The sequence below is a fragment of the Antechinus flavipes genome, chromosome 4 (genome assembly GCF_016432865.1).
Source record: "Antechinus flavipes isolate AdamAnt ecotype Samford, QLD, Australia chromosome 4, AdamAnt_v2, whole genome shotgun sequence".
Lineage (NCBI taxonomy): Eukaryota > Metazoa > Chordata > Mammalia > Dasyuromorphia > Dasyuridae > Antechinus > Antechinus flavipes.
The window spans coordinates 194603655-194623701 of NC_067401.1; the positions used below are offsets into that span (position 1 = coordinate 194603655).

At 32.4% G+C, this 20047-nt stretch overlaps 1 protein-coding gene across 4 annotated transcripts in view; it reads right to left on the reverse strand.

Annotated features, from left to right (window-relative positions):
• Positions 1-20047, reverse strand: part of FKBP5 (FKBP prolyl isomerase 5) — a 159825-nt gene that overhangs the window by 42062 nt on the left and 97716 nt on the right. For all 4 annotated transcript variants that reach the window (XM_051996495.1, XM_051996497.1, XM_051996496.1 and 1 more), the window contains 2 exons: positions 19254-19396; positions 11802-11916 (listed from right to left, as the gene is read on the reverse strand). In XM_051996495.1, the coding sequence (XP_051852455.1) occupies positions 11802-11916; positions 19254-19396 (258 nt within the window). The remainder of the gene's footprint in view (positions 1-11801; positions 11917-19253; positions 19397-20047) is intronic.

Here is a 20047-nt window from a genome sequence, read left to right on the forward strand (position 1 = left end):
CAAGAAAAGAACTTTGAAAAATAAAGTAGAATTCAAGTAGAGCTTGATAAATCAGAGGATGGGACAGAGATATGGCCCTGATGTAAGGAATACCTGTTTAACCCTGGTTTATAGGAACTATTAATCCTTCAGGGCTCTAGGAAATGCTGTAATATTTTAAGTTTCTGAAAAGATGACTCATGAAATGGTTGAAGTTCTTTATATGAAATCACAGGCTCTATGTCTAGTCCTATTAATTCACTGAAGAGAGGAAAAATGGATTACTAAGCAAGATGAGGGAGCAACAAAGAGTTTACATAATTGCAAGTGTGACGAGTGTGTGTGTGTGTGTGTGTGTGTGTGTGTGTGTGTGTGTGTGTATGTGTGTGTGTGTGTGTGTGTGTGTGTGTTAGTGGTAGGAAAAAAATTAAATTGTTAACTTTTTAAAAAAGTGAGCATGATGATCAGTAGCAGTAGCAATATTTATATCAGTAGAATTTCTTTGTGTCTAGCACTGGTCAAGTCTTCATTAAAAGGATTGTATTTATAGTTTCAGTTCTATAACATTCATAGGATTTGGAGAAAATTCAGGGGAGAACAAGACTAAAAAACAGGCCTTATAGGATAAGGCTCTTCAAAGTGGGATTATAATAATGCCTAGAGAAAAAAATCTAGAGGGAAGAGAAGATTTATAATCTCAGCTATATAATAGAATATTATAAATACAGAAGTCTGTGGCTTGGTTTTTTTTCTTTAAGACAATAAGAGACTAATGAAAGATTAATATTTTGCTTAAAGTCACACAGGCTATCAGTTCTGAGACTTAAACCCACATATTCCTGGTTTTAAGAACAAGTCTGTATCTGTTATGCTATATTGCATCTTATTAATTCTGTTAAATGAGTTATATTTTTATTAAGGACATGTAATCTGTTTTTGTAAAAAAAAAAATAACTATCTTTCAGGAATGATTAAAGACAAGTTCTGAAAAAAAATGACTATTTCCAACCCTAACACACCATGGAAAAATTGTGATAAGAAGAAACTTACACTTTCATCACACATTTTTTTAAAATGGAAAAAACATATTTTATTGATGTATTTTGTTTTTATATTTATTTATATTTATATATTTGTTTTTATATTGTAAATATTTACAGATTATAACCACTTGGTGAGAAATCTTTTAATAAAGAAAAACAAATAATAGTGACTTCTCTGAAAAAGCCTGAAAAATCTATAGCAATTCAACTTTTATTTTAAAAAATTAACTGGAATCTATTTCCTTTCACTCCCACACTGCAACTGATTGAAAAATGGAAAGAAAAACAAATTCCTTGTAATAAATATGTATATTTAAATAAGACAAATTCTCTCAATGTATAAAAAACAATTTACACACACACACACATATATATTATTGTGTTTCATTCAGTATCTATCACCTCTATGGATAGCTTGTGTCATTATCAGTTCTGTAGATTCATGACTGGTTATTGTCCTAATCATAGCTGTCAAAATTCTTTGTTATAAATTTATTATAAAGTGTTCTGCTCATTTCATTCTTTATCAGTTTTCAAAATAATAATTCTTTTTTGCAGTACTGATGTTACAGTATAAGTTGTTCTGGTTCTGTGCACTTTACTATGTATTAGCTCATAGTTTCCATGTCTTTAAAATTATCTAATTACTTGTTTCTAACAGCAAAATAGTATTCCATCACATTCATGTATCAACCATTCTTTAATTGTTAAGTATTCCTTTAATTTCATTTTTTTGTCATTATAAAAAGAGTTGCTACAAATATTTTTGTATTTATTAAGCTAACTTTTGAAATAAGTAATCACTATTTGATAAAACTGCTAAGAAACCTAGGTAGCTATGGAAGAAATTAGAAATTACCTCAAACTTATTTATACACCACCTTATACTTTATATAAAGAAAAGTTCCTAATAGGTAAAGACATAGATATAAAAGTCACAACATAAATAAATAAGAAATATATAGAGGGAAATTATTGATCACAGATTGATGTCTAGGAGAAAAGTTCATGACCAAAAGAGGAATAAAGAAGACCATAGAAGATAAAATAGATAATTCAGATTACATAAAATTTAAAAGAAAATGCATCAAAAAATCCAGTAAAACCAAGATAAAAAGTGAAATAACTGGGAAAAATCTCTGCAACAAGTTTCTCTGGTTTTCACTTCTAGGATATATAAGAAACAGATTCAAATGTCTAAGGCTATAAACAGATATTCATCAAGGGAAAAAATCTAGGTCATAGGAAAAATGGAATATGGTATTTCATATGGCATATGGCTACTAACCAGAGAAATGCAAATTAAGCATATCTAACATCCCACTTCAAATCCATCAGAGCAGTAAAGATGATAAAAAAAGGAAAATTATAAATGTTGGGGCTGAGAGAAAAGAAGCATATTGATCTATTATTGGTGGACCTGTGAAAGAATACAACCATTCTGATAAACAATTTGCAATTATACACAAGTAATTAAATAGTCTATGCCCTTTAATCCATATAATATATATCCAAATGAGATAACATAGGAAAAGTTTTGTTTATAAAAATATTTATATAATATATTATATTTATAAAATATGTAATAATGATTAAATTTATAATGTAGATATTAAAAAAATTTAAGTCAAATCCTGCCATTTCCCTTATGTATATTAATAATAAAAACACAGGGTCCTAAAAAGTTTGATTAAAGTAATTTAAATTATATTTCTATTTAAAATTAGAAGTTCTTGATTAAAAATAAATCTTCTTGCAGTTATTTACATTGACAAAAGTGCCATTCTAGCATAGTTATGGAAGAGATGAATATTGTGTAATAATTTTCAGTGTAAATGTTATGTAAAATGAAAATTCAAAAATAAAAGACATTTAGAAATCTTTTATTCAACTTTTATTGGGTTTTTGTATATCCTGAGTAATTAACATATGGGAAAAGGAACATAATCAGATGGTAGATTGTCCAATAGCAAATGCCCAGAAACTCACATTAGGGATATACAGGTAAACTTTTGCTCTTAGAAATTTGACTGTATAGGTTTCCAGTGATGGGAAGGGAGGAAGGAATATGCATTTACACACACACACACACACACACACACACACACACACACATTGTGTCAGACCCTGTGTTAAGTGCTTTTTTTTTTTTTTTAAATAAACATCATCTCATTTGATGATCCTCAAATCCTGAACAAGTTATCTCCATTTTACAACTGAAGAAATTGAGGCAAACAGAGGTTAAGTGACCTGCCCAGGGTTACACATCTAATAAGTATCTGGACTACATCTGAACTCCCTTCTTCTGACTTATGACTCAAGAGTTCTTTATCTACAATGCCACCAGTTGTCTTTTGATTTGCATGTGACAATCAGACTGCTTAGCATGTTGTGATGGGCCTCTAAGTAGCAAAGGATGATATCTTGGCTATAGTAAGAAATGAAATCAATATTTCCTCATACAATAACACCATTTGTTAAATTCTTTGTATGTCAACCCTTGGACCCATTTATTGAACTAGAAGAGGCATACTCACTTCCTGGGGCCTTAACAACCTCTTGAAAGGTGTTTTATTTCCGGCACTTCTTTTTAGATTTCTTTATGTTTTAGCTTCCCTTCTTGGTATTCCAATATCAAATGATTTTGGTTTAATTTTTATGTATTTTGCAACTCATTCACTAAATACTGTGGACTTTGAAAATTATGGAAGAAATCCAAAAGATAATAAATATTTGTAGCATTTAAAAAGCTATTCTGAGGCTAATATTGATGGGCAAATTTATAAACTAATTATAAAATCCAAATCATGATTTTATAGTTTAATACGTATATAACTAACACTTGGTGACAAATAAATTAGATCAAAAGTAAGTCTGTTACAGCCTAATAAAATAATTATAACAAAAAACTTGCCCACTTTGTTCTCTTCTACATTCCTATGGTTTCACAGCTAACATTGGGCCATTTTCCTTATGCTTTTTAGGAAACAAACATTATTTTCTCATGTTCTAGTTCATTCCTAGACGATCTGCTTTTCTCAAATTCCTATATTCAATTTACACATACTTTTAAAAAGTTAATTTCTCTTTTACAAGTCTCCTTTGTTTTAAAATAATACAAGTTTATTTTAATATTTCAATCTTAAAATAATTCATAAGTAAAATAAAACAATGTTTTCCATTTTTTTAAAAGAGTCTTATAATAGAAAAGTTTTTCATGATTTAAACATAATTTACAAGTTACAAAAAAATTTATACCCTCTTCTGGCATACTTTTGCCCCTAAAAAAAAGAGGCTTAATGCTTACAAAGTCCTTGAGGGTATTAATTTGCCACTGAAAATGCCTGGTATCTTTTATCTTCTATATAAAAAAAAATTTTTTTTATGCTTTTGTTTTCTCAAACCCACCTCTTTTCACTGTAGCAAAGAAAAGGTGTAGCAAAATAGGATGACATAGCACCTACATCTGACAGCATATGCCATATTTTGCAACCATAGTACCCCTCATCAATCTACAGAAAAGAGGGAAGTGTGTTTCATCAACTATTCTCATAGACTAAGCTTAGTCGTTATAGTAAAATAGAATTCAGGTGCCTTTCACTGCTGTTATAATTTAATTATTTATGCTCAATGTTTGTCACATTAGAAAAGGCTTAATTAGTAAATACTATTCAACAATTCGTTTTTCATTCTTTCTTTAGCCTATTCACTTGGTTCTGCTTTCATCACTTTGCATCAATTCACAAAAGTCTTCCCATACCATTCTGAATTCCTTAGTATCATACAATGTTTCTTATGGTAAACTAATTCACATAGCACAATTTGTTCAAACACTCTTTAGTTGTTGGGAACATAGCTATTCTCAGATTTGTGTTTTTGCTACTATAATAAAGTGATGCTGTGAATAATAATCTGATACATGTTAGACCTCTTTTTCTGCCTTTGACCTTCTTGGAATATTACTATTAATAGTCCTTCTGGACTATTAGATCAACAAGTATAAATAGTTTAACGACTTTTTTCATATAATTCCAAATTGTTTTAGAGAACTGTTGGACTAACAGTATCAACAAACAGAGTATTAATATGTCAATTTCCCCACAACTTCTCCAAGAGTTACGATTTCCATCTTTTGTTATCTTTTTCAGTTTCCTAGATATGAGGTACAATAATGATTTGTAGCATTTTTATAGGTTGTTGAGTATTTTCAAGTTTTCTTTAGTCAATCTACTGTTCATCTATTTTAATCATTTAACTATGAGTAGTAGTTCTTTTTTGTTTGTGTCAATTACACACACACACACACACACACACACACACACACACACACACACCCCTGCAGCTTTTGTCAAAAAGGCAAGATAGTAGAGATCTGCCACTTGTTATCCATTGTTACTTTGGGCAGGTACTTCACCTCCATAGGCCTCAATTTTCTTATCTGTAAAATATAATGACTAGTCCACATGGCTTCTAAAATTCCTTCCAGTTCTAAATCCATGTAAATATAAAATAATATGATATATTTGAAACAAAGGGTGTTTTTTTTTAAACCAACTCTTTTCTTATTTTATCTGCATTGATTTTGTTTGTGCAAAACTCTTACATTTAATATGTTTAAATTTGCCTTATTTTTTATGACTATATGTCTTCTTTAGTTAAGAATTCTTCTTCCAGAACAATCTGGAACTCTGTCCAAAGGGCTTTAAAACTGCATATACCCTTTGACCCAGCAATACCATTATTAGATCTATATCCCAAGGAGATCAAAGAAAAATGAAAAAAAAAAAAAACCCATATATACAAGAATATTTATAGCAGTTCTTTTTGCCGTAGCAAAGAATTAGAAACAGGGGAAACCTATCAATTGGGGAATGGCTGAACAAATTAATGAGCACGACAGTTTAAAAAAATCTGGAAAGACTTACATGAACTGATGCTGAATAAAGTGAGCAGAACCAGGAAACAATGTAAACAGTAATAACAAAATTATGTATTGATAAACTGTGGTGGACTTAGAAACTCTGATCAATTCAAAGATCTGGCACAACTTAAAAAGACTGACAATATAAAATGCTACTCACCACTCCAAAAAGAGAACTGATGAATTTAATTAAGCAGGTAAAAGCATATTTTTATTTTTCTTGTTTTGGAGAAGGCAGGACATGGCTATGTGAGAATATGACTATATAATGAGAATGTGGAACTGAAAATAAAAATTAAGTTTAAATATAAAATAAAAAATAATTCTCCTAGCCACAATTGTGAAAAGTATCACCTTCTGTTCTGTTCTACTTATTAAAAATATTACAGATCCATATCTCCCCTTTTAAAATAAAATACTTGAGTACATCAATAATTTCTGTTTTGCCTTAAAAATCCATTTGTCTTCCTGGACAACCTGAGTTCTCAACCAAACTTTAAGAATAGGATTTTGCTGACATTTTCTTTTACTATACAATTTTCTCGAGATTATGCAGGCTTTTAAATTCTCTACTGAAGGATCTATTCTGTATTGAGGATTTAAGAGCAATTTCCTTACTGATAAAAGTCCAAATACTTTTACTCTGGCCTAGTCTAGTACTCTGTCAGCTTGGGGGGGAAGGTGGGACGGAAGGGAAGAGGGGAGAGAAATATGGCTGTATATACACTACTATCCATTCCCTTCCTCTCCTTAACTATGTGTGAAGCAGTAACAGTTGACCCAACAATCTCACAGTAAGTGCAAGTGAGAATAATTAATATCCTACACCTCTAAGAGACTACAAATTGTGTGTTTTATTTTTCATCTGCTATCCCTCTATCTACCTGTAATGTTAATAGCTTCTACATAACCTTTTCTTCCTGTTTCTATCAATTATCAGCCAAATAGAAACAAACTATCCCCAAACTCCATTTCCTGTTCTCTCATCCTTATCTTCTTCAATCCTATTTCACCCATGTCAAGATCCATCCCTGCCTATACTTTCTATTGCGAAATTCTTAGTGAACAAACTATCCTTGATCTTGAACATCTTTCAATCACATTCCTTCCATCTATCAGTCCTCACTGAGATCTGGATATCTCCACTGGATGACTTTCTGTTATACTATATTCCTGATAATTCTCTCCATATTCACTCACACCTGCTTCAAGCTGATAACTCATCTTTGGTTGTCCTTTCTAGCAATGATTTATTTTCTCTCAAAATCCATGGCACATCAGTTCTGGGGAGAAGTTGGAATATTCACCTCTATTCCACTTACAGATTATTCCTTTACCATCATTATTTACCAAGCTCTCCTGCTTTGCACTTAATTCAAAAATTTTATCCAATCTAGATCATAGTGATTATTATATACCACCACCAGGCCATTCTGTCTCCCTTTTCAGTATCTGATTCACCTTTTTCCTCTTCTCCTCAACTCACACTCTTATACCAGGAGACGTCAAAATCCATATTGACACTACTTTGAATTTCCCTTTCCCTCAGTCTTCTTAAATACCATATACTCCTTTTACTTTTTATTACAACTATAAAAAGGGATGGTTACACAATGAATCTTATCATCATCCATAAATGTTCTAATTCTATGACAAAAGGCATTACTCTTATCATTCTTTTTCCCTAAACTTATTTTCCCCCTCATCAAGATCTCAGTTCCTCAGTACTTTCTTAGGTTATCATTACAACTTCTCTGACTTCACCTTATACCTTCCCAATTCAAATTCTATTCTCTACTCTCAAATCCCTAACCCCTAGTCTTGTGGTTTCTCATGCCAAAACCCTTCAAAATACACTTATAGATTACTTCCATTATCTCCCCCTCTGTTGCTACGTAACTATTGTTGAATGAACTATATTAGAAGAAATGCAAACGAGCTGATGGGATTCACTACAAATGTTACCTAATCTCAAATGGACATACTGCAATAAAACAATATTTTTATTCTTCCCTATCTCATTCCCCTAGAAACTTTTTTTTTCCCCTCTTCAAGCCTCCATAGTCCATGCCTCCCCTCCCCGCCCCTTTCAGCTAAAAACTTTGATCCTTAGTCAAATGAAAAAATTTAGACTATTTGATGTGAGCTTTCCTTTCTTTCTTTTTCTTTTCTTTCCAAACCTTCTGACATTATAACTCATTCTCTCTTTCTCTTGATCTTTGATAATGAGGTGATTTTTCTCCTTGCTAAAGTTATTTCTTCTCCAAGTACTCTTGATCCATACCTTTGGGCATTTTCCAATAGATTTCATTCATACTTTCTCTATCTTTAGCTTTCTCTCTTTCCTCCTCTTCTATTTACTGGTGACTTCCCTATTGCTTTCAAACATGCACAATCATATTTCATCCTTAAAAAGCTTCACTAAACCTTTCCCTTCCCTTCCAACTACATTTACCATCCCACTCCCTTTCAGAACTCACCTATTTCTGTACTAGGCTTAATGTCTTTCCAGTTTCCCAACTGTATAATCTCCAGATCCTTATTCTTCATCATCCCCCCCACATTTCCAGTGAGTTCACAAATCACAATACCTTTTATATCCAGGTATTCACATACCTGGACTCAAAATTGATTTGTTCTACCTTACAGCATCTCTAGTAGTTGTGTCTTCCATTCCCTCTGCTATTACCCTAGTGAAGTTCATTATTCTATATAACCTGGGCTATTATAATAATTTTTTAATTTATCTCTTTTCATTCTCTCGCCACTTCAATCTGTTCTAAATTACTTGTGTGTCATTCTCTTATTCAAAAATCAATGATTGATAATGTAACATTTAATCAAGTTCAAATTCCTTAATCTAGCATTCAATACCCTCCACAATCTAGCTTTAACTTAATTTTTTTCAGAATTCTCTCATATTACTTTATTTTGTGTACACAGAAATAAATTCTGAATTGTTCACTATTTCACAAGTCATCCATTCTGTCTTTGATGCCAATTCAAATGCCAATTATTTCTGACTGTGAGAAGCAGACAAAAGATTTAGGGAAGATTTCATGGAGAAATCTGTCATGGTACTTTATACCATTTACATGCATACATCATATTCTAGTTATTTGTGTAAATGTCTTATCAGACCTATGTGACCTTGTGGCTCTATGATTTTCTTTCTTCTATAACTCTACTCCACCAATCATCTCACGCCTTTGCATTACCTGTTTCACTTATGTCAGAAATCCTCTCCTACCATATCTGTATCTCTTAGAAATTTGGAAAGTTTCTTCAAGACACAGACTCAAGTGCCACTTTCAGCATAAGGCCTTTCCTAGGTCTCAAAGCTGACATTGGCTTCCTTTACTCTAAAGTTTCCTTGTATTTGTTTTTTTATCTAGTTTGTACATATCTATACATTCATGTTGTCTCCTCCGTTAGAATGATAGCTTCCTAAAGAAGCAAAGAGCTTCCAATGCTTTTTATCTTTTGTTTCCAGTATACTACTCTTAATAAATTCTTATTGGTTATTTGATTTCTCACTGTCATGCATCTACTAATTTTTTACCTTCAACCTGCAAATATGTTAAGGGCTCCCAAATTAAAAAAAAAGTTCCCTTGACCTTTGAAGATCAATTCCTTGGATATTATTCTTTTTCTATCCTTCTGTGACCCTGGACAAGCTGATTTAGGCTTCAGTTTTGAGCTCATTTGGATTAAAGTCCCTTCTAGTTATGTTTATGAAGGGTGAAGGGTAAGTTTACCAGAAAACTTCTAGAAAGAAACACTCATTGTATCTACTTCCTCATCACCTCAATGGCTGAACCCTTGAAATCTGACTTCTTTTTTAGATCATTAACAGCTTGGGAAAAACAGAAAACTTAGAGGTTGCCAAAGTTATTTTTGAAAACAGCAGCTTGAGTCAAAATTTAACATAAAGTTAAGTGAATATTCTGGAAAAATGAGCAAAAAACAAAGAACCTACAGAAAGTTACTATGATATGATAGGGAAGATCAAAACATATACTCAGAAGAGAACAACAATATCAAAATAGCTACATTTTGAAGCCTCAAAGAAAAATGTGAATTGATGCCAGGCTCAAAAACTCCTGGAAGAGCTCAATTTTTTAAAAAATCAAGTGAGAGGTAGGGGAAAAAATTGGGAAAAGAAATGAGAGGGATGCAAGAAAATCATGAAAAAAAGAGTCAACAGTTTGGTAAAGAAAACACAGAAATGGAAAAAAAATATACAAAAACTCACTGAAGAAAACAGTTCTTTAATAAGTAGAATGGATCAAATGGAAAAGGAGATACAAAAGTTCACTGAAGAAAATCAGAAATTAGAATTAGAGAAGTAGAAGCTAATGACTCCATTAGGCATCAGAAACTATAAGACAAAATCAAAAGAATGAAAAATGTGAAATATTTCAGTGGAAAAACTGATCTAAAAATATAACTCTTAAGAATTTTATCAGTATTAGGGCAGTTAGAAGGAATATACATAAAGGACATGGATATGAATTAACTATGATGGGATATCAAAAAAAAACAAAAACAAAATCAAGGAGGGAGAAAGAGGAACGCATTGGGAAATTAGGGAAAGTAGAGAGAAAAATTATCTCACATAAAAGAGGTGTAAAAGAACTACAAAGGAGAGGAAAATGGGAGGTAGTGGCAGGCATACTTGAATCTTACGCTCATCAGAATTGGCTCAAAGAGGGAATAACATATACAGTCAGCTCAGTATATCCTATAAGGAACTAGGAGGGAAGGGGAATAAGAGAAGAGTGGGGAAACTGATAGAAGAGAGGGCAGACTGGAGGAGGTGGGAATCAGAAACAAAACACTGATGACGTGGGACAGGATAAAAGGAGAAAGAGGAAAAAAAGATAAATTGGGGGAAAATAGGATGGAGAGAAATACAGAGTTATCACAACTGTAAAAGTAAATGGGATTAATGTACCCATAAAATGGAAGGAAAAAGAGTAGATTAAAAACTAGAATTCTGTAATAATAATCTGATCTCAGCCAAAGCCAAGACAAAAATAGATCTGATTAAAAGATATGACAATGAAGAATAATACTAAACATGTGCATCAAATTATGATTTTAACATCCAAATTGTTAAGGGAGAGATTAAATAATTTACAGGAGGATATGCAGTAAAACTATATACTAGTAGAGAACCTCTACTTTCCCCTCTCAGAGTTAGATAAATATAACCACAAAACAAATAATAAAAAAAGGTGAATAAAATTTTAGAAAAGTTAGCTTTGATAAATTTCTTGAATGGGAATAGAAAGGAATATACTTTTTTCTTAGTGGCAATGGCATCTATACAAACAATGACCATGTATTAGGACATAAACACCTCACAATATGTAGAAAAGCAGAAATATTAAATTCATCCCTTTCAGATCATAATGCATTAAAAATTACATTCAATATAGGGTCATGGAAAGATTAAAAATTAATTGGAGACTAATCTCATCATAAAGAATGAAGGTCAAAGAACAAAGAAACAATCAATAATTTCACTAAAGACAATGATAACAAGTGAGACAACATATCAAAATGGATGATATGCAACCAAATATATTTCCTCCTTCAATACTCCACTCCTATACTTTAAATGACTTTTATTCCTTTATCTAGATGTCTCACTGGCACTTTCATTTCAATTTTGTTCAAAACCTGAGTTGATCATCTTTTTAATAAGAATCTGATCTGGCTCATAAAGTGTTTCTTCCTATTGATACCATCATCTTCATAGCTATGCAGGTTTATAATCATGTGGTCATATATTCAAAAGTCATTCTCCCCCCAATTTGCCTCTGAATACTTTCTCAAATCCACAGACTTACTTTCTACTGTTGCACCTTCATTTGGGTTTGAGTAACCTTCCCCTTTCTGCTTGATTCTGCGGATGATGCCTCCATCTTCAAATAAATCTTCTCCTTTGAAATCAAGTAGTTCAATCTAGGAAAAAAATTGGGAATTTGGTTGAACAAAGAACAAAGTCAACAGTAATATAGGTAGAAGGCAGCGCAATCCAGTTCATGCTTTAATTAGCAAAATAAAAACTATCCACTTGATATAACTCTAAGTTTATCTAGACATTTCATTTATTTATTAGAAAAAAACCAAAAAAACAAAACACCACACATTCCAATACCTGGAAAGAACCTTAATATAATGATAATGTCTAAGACTGCATCCTGTGTGGCTGCAATACAAAGACTTACAGGAAATGCTTTGAAAACTGCTTTGTGGGCAAAATGCCAGAACTACGAAGTGCTGGCACAAAACTATATAAAGTACCCACCCCTTTCCACTCAATACTCAGGTAGCTGTTGTTCTCAGCAACTTTCTTTAAAAAAAATTATAAATGTTTTGAAACTTCTTTTTATTACTAAAGAATGAAAGTCAAAGAAACAATCAATAATTTCACTAAAGAGAATGATAACAATGAGACAACATACCAAAATGTATGATATGCAGTCACTTCCTAATGATTCTTTTTGGACACTATTATACCTCTTATTTATTATAATGAAAGGTAGGTAAATAAAATAAAGCAACCCACTGTCCATATATAACAATATCTGCCATACACATGGTCTACTACCTCTCTATCCAAAAGAAAAAAGTAATTAGTCATAGTATTGATCACAGTTCTGTTGTTCTTTTTCCTTAAAACCAATTACCCCATTAGAAAGAGAGATGGGGAAAATAAAACCTTTTGTAACAAATATACATAACCAAAAATATCTTATTCTGCACCTTGAATATATCACCTCACTCTTTTTTTTTAATTCTTATTTAATAATTACTTTATATTGACATTTGTTTCTGTTCTGATTTTTTTTTCCCTCCCTCCCTCCACCCCCTCCCCTAGATGGCAAGCAGTCCTTTATATGTTGGATATGTTGCAGTATATCCTAGATACAATATATGTTTGCAGAACCGAACAGTTCTCTTGTTGCATAGGGAGAATTGGATTCAGAAGGTATAAATAACCCGGGAAGAAAAACAAAAATGCAGATAGTTCACATTCGTTTCCCAGTGTTCTTTCTTTGGGTGTAGCTGCTTTTGTCCGTCATTTATCAATTGAAACTCAGGTCTCTTTGTCAAAGAAATCCACTTCCATCAAAATATGTCCTCATACAATATCATTGTCGAAGTGTATAATGATCTCCTGGTTCTGCTCATTTTACTTAGCATCAGTTCATGTAAGTCTCGCCAGTCCTCTCTATATTCATCCTGCTGGTCATTTCTTACAGAACAATAATATTCCATAACATTCATATACCACAATTTACCCAGCCATTCTCCAATTGATGGGCATCCATTCATTTTCCAGTTTCTAGCCACTACAAACAGGGCTGCTACAAACATTTTGGCACATACAGGTCCCTTTCCCTTCTTTAGTATTTCTTTGGGATATAAGCCCAATAGAAACACTGCTGGATCAAAGGGTATGCACAATTTGATAATTTTTTGGGCATAATTCCAGATTGCTCTCCAGAATGGTTGGATTCGTTCACAACTCCACCAACAATGCATTAGTGTCCCAGTTTTCCCGCATCCCCTCCAACATTCATCATTATTTTTTCCTGTCATCTTAGCCAATCTGACAGATCACCTCACTCTTAAGAGGTAGTATAGTAACATGCTTCATCTTCTTTTGAAGCAAAGCTGGTCATTTAATTGATCAAAATTCATGCTTTTTAAAGTTGTTTTTCTTTATAATGATGTTGTGTGGGCAGCTAGGTAGTACAGTGAATAGAGCACCAGCCCTGAAGTCAGGAGGACCTGAGTTCAAATTTGGTCTCAGACACTTAACACTTCCTAGCTGTGTGAGCCTGGGTAAGTTAAGTAACCCCAATTGCCTCAGCAAAAGAAAATTTAAAAAATTAAAAAATTTTTAAAAGAATTATCTATAATGTTGCTGTGCTTGTATAATTGTTCTCCTGGTTCTGCTCACTTCACTTTACATCGTTTTACATTATCCAGAATTCTCTGAAATGATCACTTTTGTCATTTCCTAAGGTTCCTAACATTCTCTTATATTTTTTTATTTACTTGTTTATTTATCTATCTATTTATCTGGACTTATTTATCTATTTTTTTGTTTGCAAAGCATATGCATGGGTAATTTTTCCAACACTGACCCTTGCAAAACCTTTTGTTTCAAATTTTCCCCTTTTTCCCCCTACCCCTAGTTGGCAGGAGTCCAATACATGTTAAATCCAATATATGTATACATATTTATACAGTTATTTTGCTGCATAAGAAAAATCAGATCAAGAAGGAAAGAAAAGAAAAATGAAGAAAGAAAACAAAATGTAAGCAAATAACAACAGAAAGAGTGAGAATGCTATCTTATGTTCCATGCTCTGTTCCCACAGTTCTCTCTCTGGGTGTAGATAGCTCTCTTCATCACTGCACAAGTGGAACTGGTTTGAGTATCTCATTGTTGAAGAGAGCACTTTTATCAGAATTGATCATCATATTGTCTTGTTGTCATGTATAATGATCTATAATAATCTCCTGGTTCTGCTCATTTCACTTAGCATCAGTTCAAGTAGGCCTCTTCAAGCCTTCTGAACTCATCTTGCTCATATTTTATTAAGCCATTCTCCAGTTGATGGGCATCCACTTAGCTTCCAGTTTCTTGCCACTACAAAAAGGGCTGCCACAAACATTCTTGCACATGTGGGTCCCTTTCCCTCCTTTAAGATCTCTTTGGGATGTAATCCCAGTAGAAACACTATTAGGTCAAAAAGTATGCACAGTTTGATAATTTTCTGAGCATAAACTGCTCTCCAGAATAGTTGAATCTGTTCACAGTTACACCAACAATGTATCAGTGTCTCAGTTTTCCCACATTTCCTCCAACATTTGTCATTATCTTTTCCTCTCATTTTAGCCAATCTGGCAGGTGTGTGGTGGAATCTCAGATTTGTCTTAATTTGCATTTCTCTGATCAATAGTGATTTGGAACACCTTTTCATGTGATTACATATAGTTTCAATTTCTTCATCTGAGAATTGTCTGTTCATATCCTTTGATCATTTATCAATTGGAGAATGGCTTAAACTATTATAAATTTGAGTCAATTCTCTATATATTTTAGAAATGAGGCCTTTATCAGATCCTTTGGATGTAAAAATGTTTTCCCAATTTATTGCTTCTCTTCTAATGTTGTCTGCATTAGTTTTGTTTGTACCAAAACTTTTTAACTTAATATAATCAAAATTATCTATTTTGTGATCAATAATGATCTCTAGTTCTTTGGTCACAAATTTCTTCCTCCTCCACAAATGTGATTTTCTTATATTTATAAACTACAATTTGTTGAACCTAGAACCCTGGTGTTTTTCAAAACTGTTTTCATTTTTACATTGCTGTGGACATTATGCAGATTTTCCCTTTGTTCTGTTTATTTCATTATGCATCACTTCATACAAGTCGAGTTTTTTATGTGAATTCTTTATATTCATTTCTTATGACAATATCATATTCACATATTTCAATTTATTTAAATTGAATGAAAGAATGAAAAACATACACTATTTTCTCAATGTTTTTGCATCCACAAAAATGCTGCTCTATTTTAATATATATAAAACTTTTCTATTTTTGATATCTTTGGAATATGGGCCCAGAATTGGTATTATTGGGTCAAAGAGTATTTAGTGACTTTTCTAGTGTAGTTCCAAACTGTTTTATTAGAAGGATTGTAATAATTCACAGCTCTATCAATAGGAATATTGCTGTCTTTGAACAGACCCCCTCAATACTTATCTTTTTTTTTCTTTTGTCATCTTTTCCAACCTGATGTCTGTAAGGTGAAACCTCAAAGTTATTTAAATTTATATTACTAGTGATTTGTAATCTAGTATTATTGTATTACTAATAATTTCATATAATTGTTGAGAATTTGATTTCTTTTTAGAAACTGCCAATGCTTCTCCTGTTAAACTACTATCTTTTGAGAAATGGCTCTTACTCATATTTCTATCCATTCCTTAGGTGTCTTATATCTCAGATTTTTATCTGTAATATTTACTGCAAAGCTTTTTCCTTATTCAGTATTTTACTTCTTATTCTAGATGCATTGATTTTGTCTGAGCAAAATTCTTTAAAATTTTACATACTGAAAATTTTATAATTTAATTTTTTAATTTATAATTTTATAATCTACCCCTATAACTGGTAAGAGGATAGAATCAAACTCTTCTCAAAGAATTACAAAGTAATAAAATAAAATAAATAAATCCAAATCACTAATAAGAAATGAAATCCAAACCAAAAGAGGTTTCAAATTCCACATAATAAGTTGGAAAAAATGGTTAAAACTCGAAACTAATGCTGACACTCTCCTTTTAGTTCTTAAATGTTAAATACGGGCTTTTCTTAGTCTATATTCTTCTTGATCTCTGCAGCTTTTAACACTACCAGTTTCTTCTCTTTGATATTTTTCTTCTTCTGAATTTTCATCACATTGCTTTCTCCAAATTTTCCTCCTATCTAATTACTTTTCCCTCTCTTTTAATGGATCTTTATCTCAAATCCATGAACTGTGGTTGTCCCTTCAAGATTTGTCCTGGATAAAAGATTTAGATCAAGCTTTCTCTTCTTCTACACTATTTTATTTGGGGATCAGATCTTATGGAGTTAATTATCATCTCTATGAAGATGATTCTGAGATCTACTTACCCAGGCCACCTCCTGACTTCCAGTCTCTCATCTCTGACTATATGGACATTTTGAACTGGATGTTCCATAGATATAATAAGCTCAATATATCCAAAACTGAACCCATTATCTTCCCTCCTCCCTCCAATCTTTCCAAACTTCCCTATTAAATACTGTTGAGATCAACATCATCCTCTCAGTCACCCAGGCTTGCAACCTAGGAGTTAACTCTTTTATCAAATATATTGACAAATTTTGTGAATTCTCTCTTCAAAATGTCTCTCTCCTAACACTACCACCATTCTGAAGTGCAGGCCCTCATTATTTCACAGCAACACTATCACAATAGCCTATTGGTGGGTCTCCCTGCCATAGTTCTCTCTCCAATTCTATTCCATTCACCACCAGCTCAAGAAAGATCAAATATTGATCTTCCTAAAGTTCAGGTGTGATCATGCTAAACCATAGCACCCTCTCCTCTTCTCCCATTTGATAAAAAAGCAGTGGCGCTCAACTCTTTCTAAAAATCAAATTTAAAATCCTTTGTTTGGGTTTTAAATGCTTCAAAACCTGGATCCTTCCTATATGAGGTGTCTGTCTATCTGTCTGTCTGTCTCTCCTGGAATTCACTCCCTCATCTCCACTTCCTGGCTTTCTTCAAGTCTCATCTCAAATCTTACTTTCTGCAAAAAGCCTTTTCTGATCCTTTTTCATTCTAGGGTCCTCCCTCTGTTGATTAGTTCCAATTTATCTTATATAACTTGTACATAATTATTTGCACTATCATTAAATTGCATTTTGAAGGCAAGGGACTGTTTTCCTGAAAAACAATGCTAGCTTAGTGTTTGGCACTGAATAGGTATTTAATCAATTGCTGGTTGACTTGACTTGATTGAATACTGGAGGGACTATATAAAAAGACAAGATATAATAATACAGAGTTCATGGAAATATGAATTCATTTAGTCATTCTAGAGAATAACTTGAAATATTGCTAAGACAGTGAGTGATGGAAATTGAGGAGAATCCTGGAGAATGGCTTAACAAATTGTGTTATATGACTGTGATGGGAAACTTCTGTGCTATAAGAAATGATAAGCTGATTAATTTTAGAAAAATATGGAAAGGCTTGTATAAAATATTGAGAAAAATGAGCAGAGCCATGGTAATATACACAGTAAGAGCAATACCTTTTGAGGAATAACTGTGAACAACTAAATTACTATTTTGAGTATTCCAAATATTCAAATCAGCTACAAAGGATCTATGAAGGAAGACATCTACCACTAGAAAAAGAAATGATAAACAGATATATATATATATATCTGTGTATATATATACACACACACTTATGAACATATATTTGTGTCTAATGGCAGCTTTTTTTACTGTGGGGTGAAGAGAAAGAGGGAGAAAAAAATGAAAAGTAGACATCAGAGAACATAATTAAGAAGGAAGCACAGAAAGATAGGGTAACTGAAATTTATGTGAAATACTTATTACTTAGTTTTTCAAAAGAAGTAAACTGTGAAATGGAGATTCATGGTTTCATAATGAATCAATCCTCTTTTTGTGTTGTGTGGTGTACATAGAAATGTTTTCTTTGTCTTTTGTATTTAAGTTCAAAATGATTTTTAAAAATTTTGGTCAATATACATAACACATCCAAAGATTCATAGTCACAATTTCAATGATGATAAAAAGTTGATGTCCATCAATAGGGAATAGTAGGACAAATTGAGATACATGAATATCATGTATTCAATGAAATATCACTATGCTATAAGAATGACTATGAAGAATTCAGAGAATATAGGAAAACATGAATTCATGGAGCAAAAAGCTGAAAAAATATTATATAAACAAAGTTTTAAAAGCAACACAAAATAAAACTGAATGCTATATAGTAGGCCATCATCTATTGGGAACTTATTGTAAAAGATGGTCCAGATGCTAATCTAAATCTACCTTATATATAACTTTCTTTTTCCAGTTTTGCCAACAGTTCTTATTGACTAGGGAGACCTTGCCTAACTTTTTATCATCTTTGGTTTATAAATTTTCAGCTCCCTTTTAAAACCCTGTAGCTCTCCTTTTAGACATAAATATGCTTTTTCTACAAAACTATATAAAACTATACAAAAATCTATTTCTTCTGGTTGGAATTATTCAGCTACTTTAGCTCAATTTTCAATAAGGGTGTTGCCATGCATGGGGATATACATATTCAGATCTGCAAGATTCTGTTGCATGAATGAATTTTTATAATGTCATGTTTTTTGAATTGGCATTGGCATTTAAAAATCTCATTATAATACAGAAGACGTATTTTTTTTCATTCAGTCTCCCAGTTTGCTCTAAAATCCCTGTTTCTAGGTCTGGTATCTTTTGTTTTTGTTTGGGTATAACCTTTCTGTGCCAGATACACATTTCTAAGAAAGCACTGGCACATACCCCTTAGGTTTGTGGGAATCAATTCAAGAATCCACACTCCAAAATAAATAAGTTGGATTTGATCTGAACAGCAAGTCTAGCTTTTTCCCACTGCCTATTCTTCAGAGCCAGCGCTGAGGCGAGGCAGATGCTGACACAGCAACATTGTGTATACTTGCCTCAAAAAAAAGAGTTGCATTCGAGGGAATTTTAGGGACGCTGCCAGCAGAACCATATGCGTATTCTGGTTTACACAGTAAGTGGCAGATCTCTCCTTTCTTCATGGTAGCAACTCCAATATCCCATGCCTTGATAACCTGACCTAAGAGAAAAGAGAAAGCTATTGAAAGCTGTATTCTTTTACTCAGATTTTTTTTTAAATTCTAGAAATACCAAATATACACTGATATTCCCATAACAAGTATGCAGTAAAAGTCTATGGTATACACTATCAATGAAAATTACTTATATTAGGGATCAATCTGAAAAGGACAAAATGGGGCTATAAGGATTTCTGTAAGCTACACACAAAATGAGAAGATCAGATACATTTTTGGATAAAGGAAGATAAAAGTAGATATTCAAATCTACAAATTCAAATCCCTATTGCTAGAAGCCTTGGGGCATCTTGAGAGTCTCAAGAAAATTTTTAAAAATTCAACATGCTAATGAGAATCTCTGTTCATTCATGGCAAAACAATATGTTGTGGCAGGAATACAGTTTTGTTGCTTTCAGTTCAGGTTCAGACCATTTTTCAACCAGTGAGATAGAAAGAAGTGAAGCTATAATTTTATAATTATGATTTTTAATTATTTTACTTGGAATGGATTTTATCAATGTAGAGAGCGCTCAATGAGGAATAGTCTATTGATACAAACTTCTATTTGTTTGGGGTTCTAAAAAAATCAAGAAATCTGACTTTATCAGAAGCAGGCCTCAAATCTTTTTCATGACACTGATTTATCTCTTTTC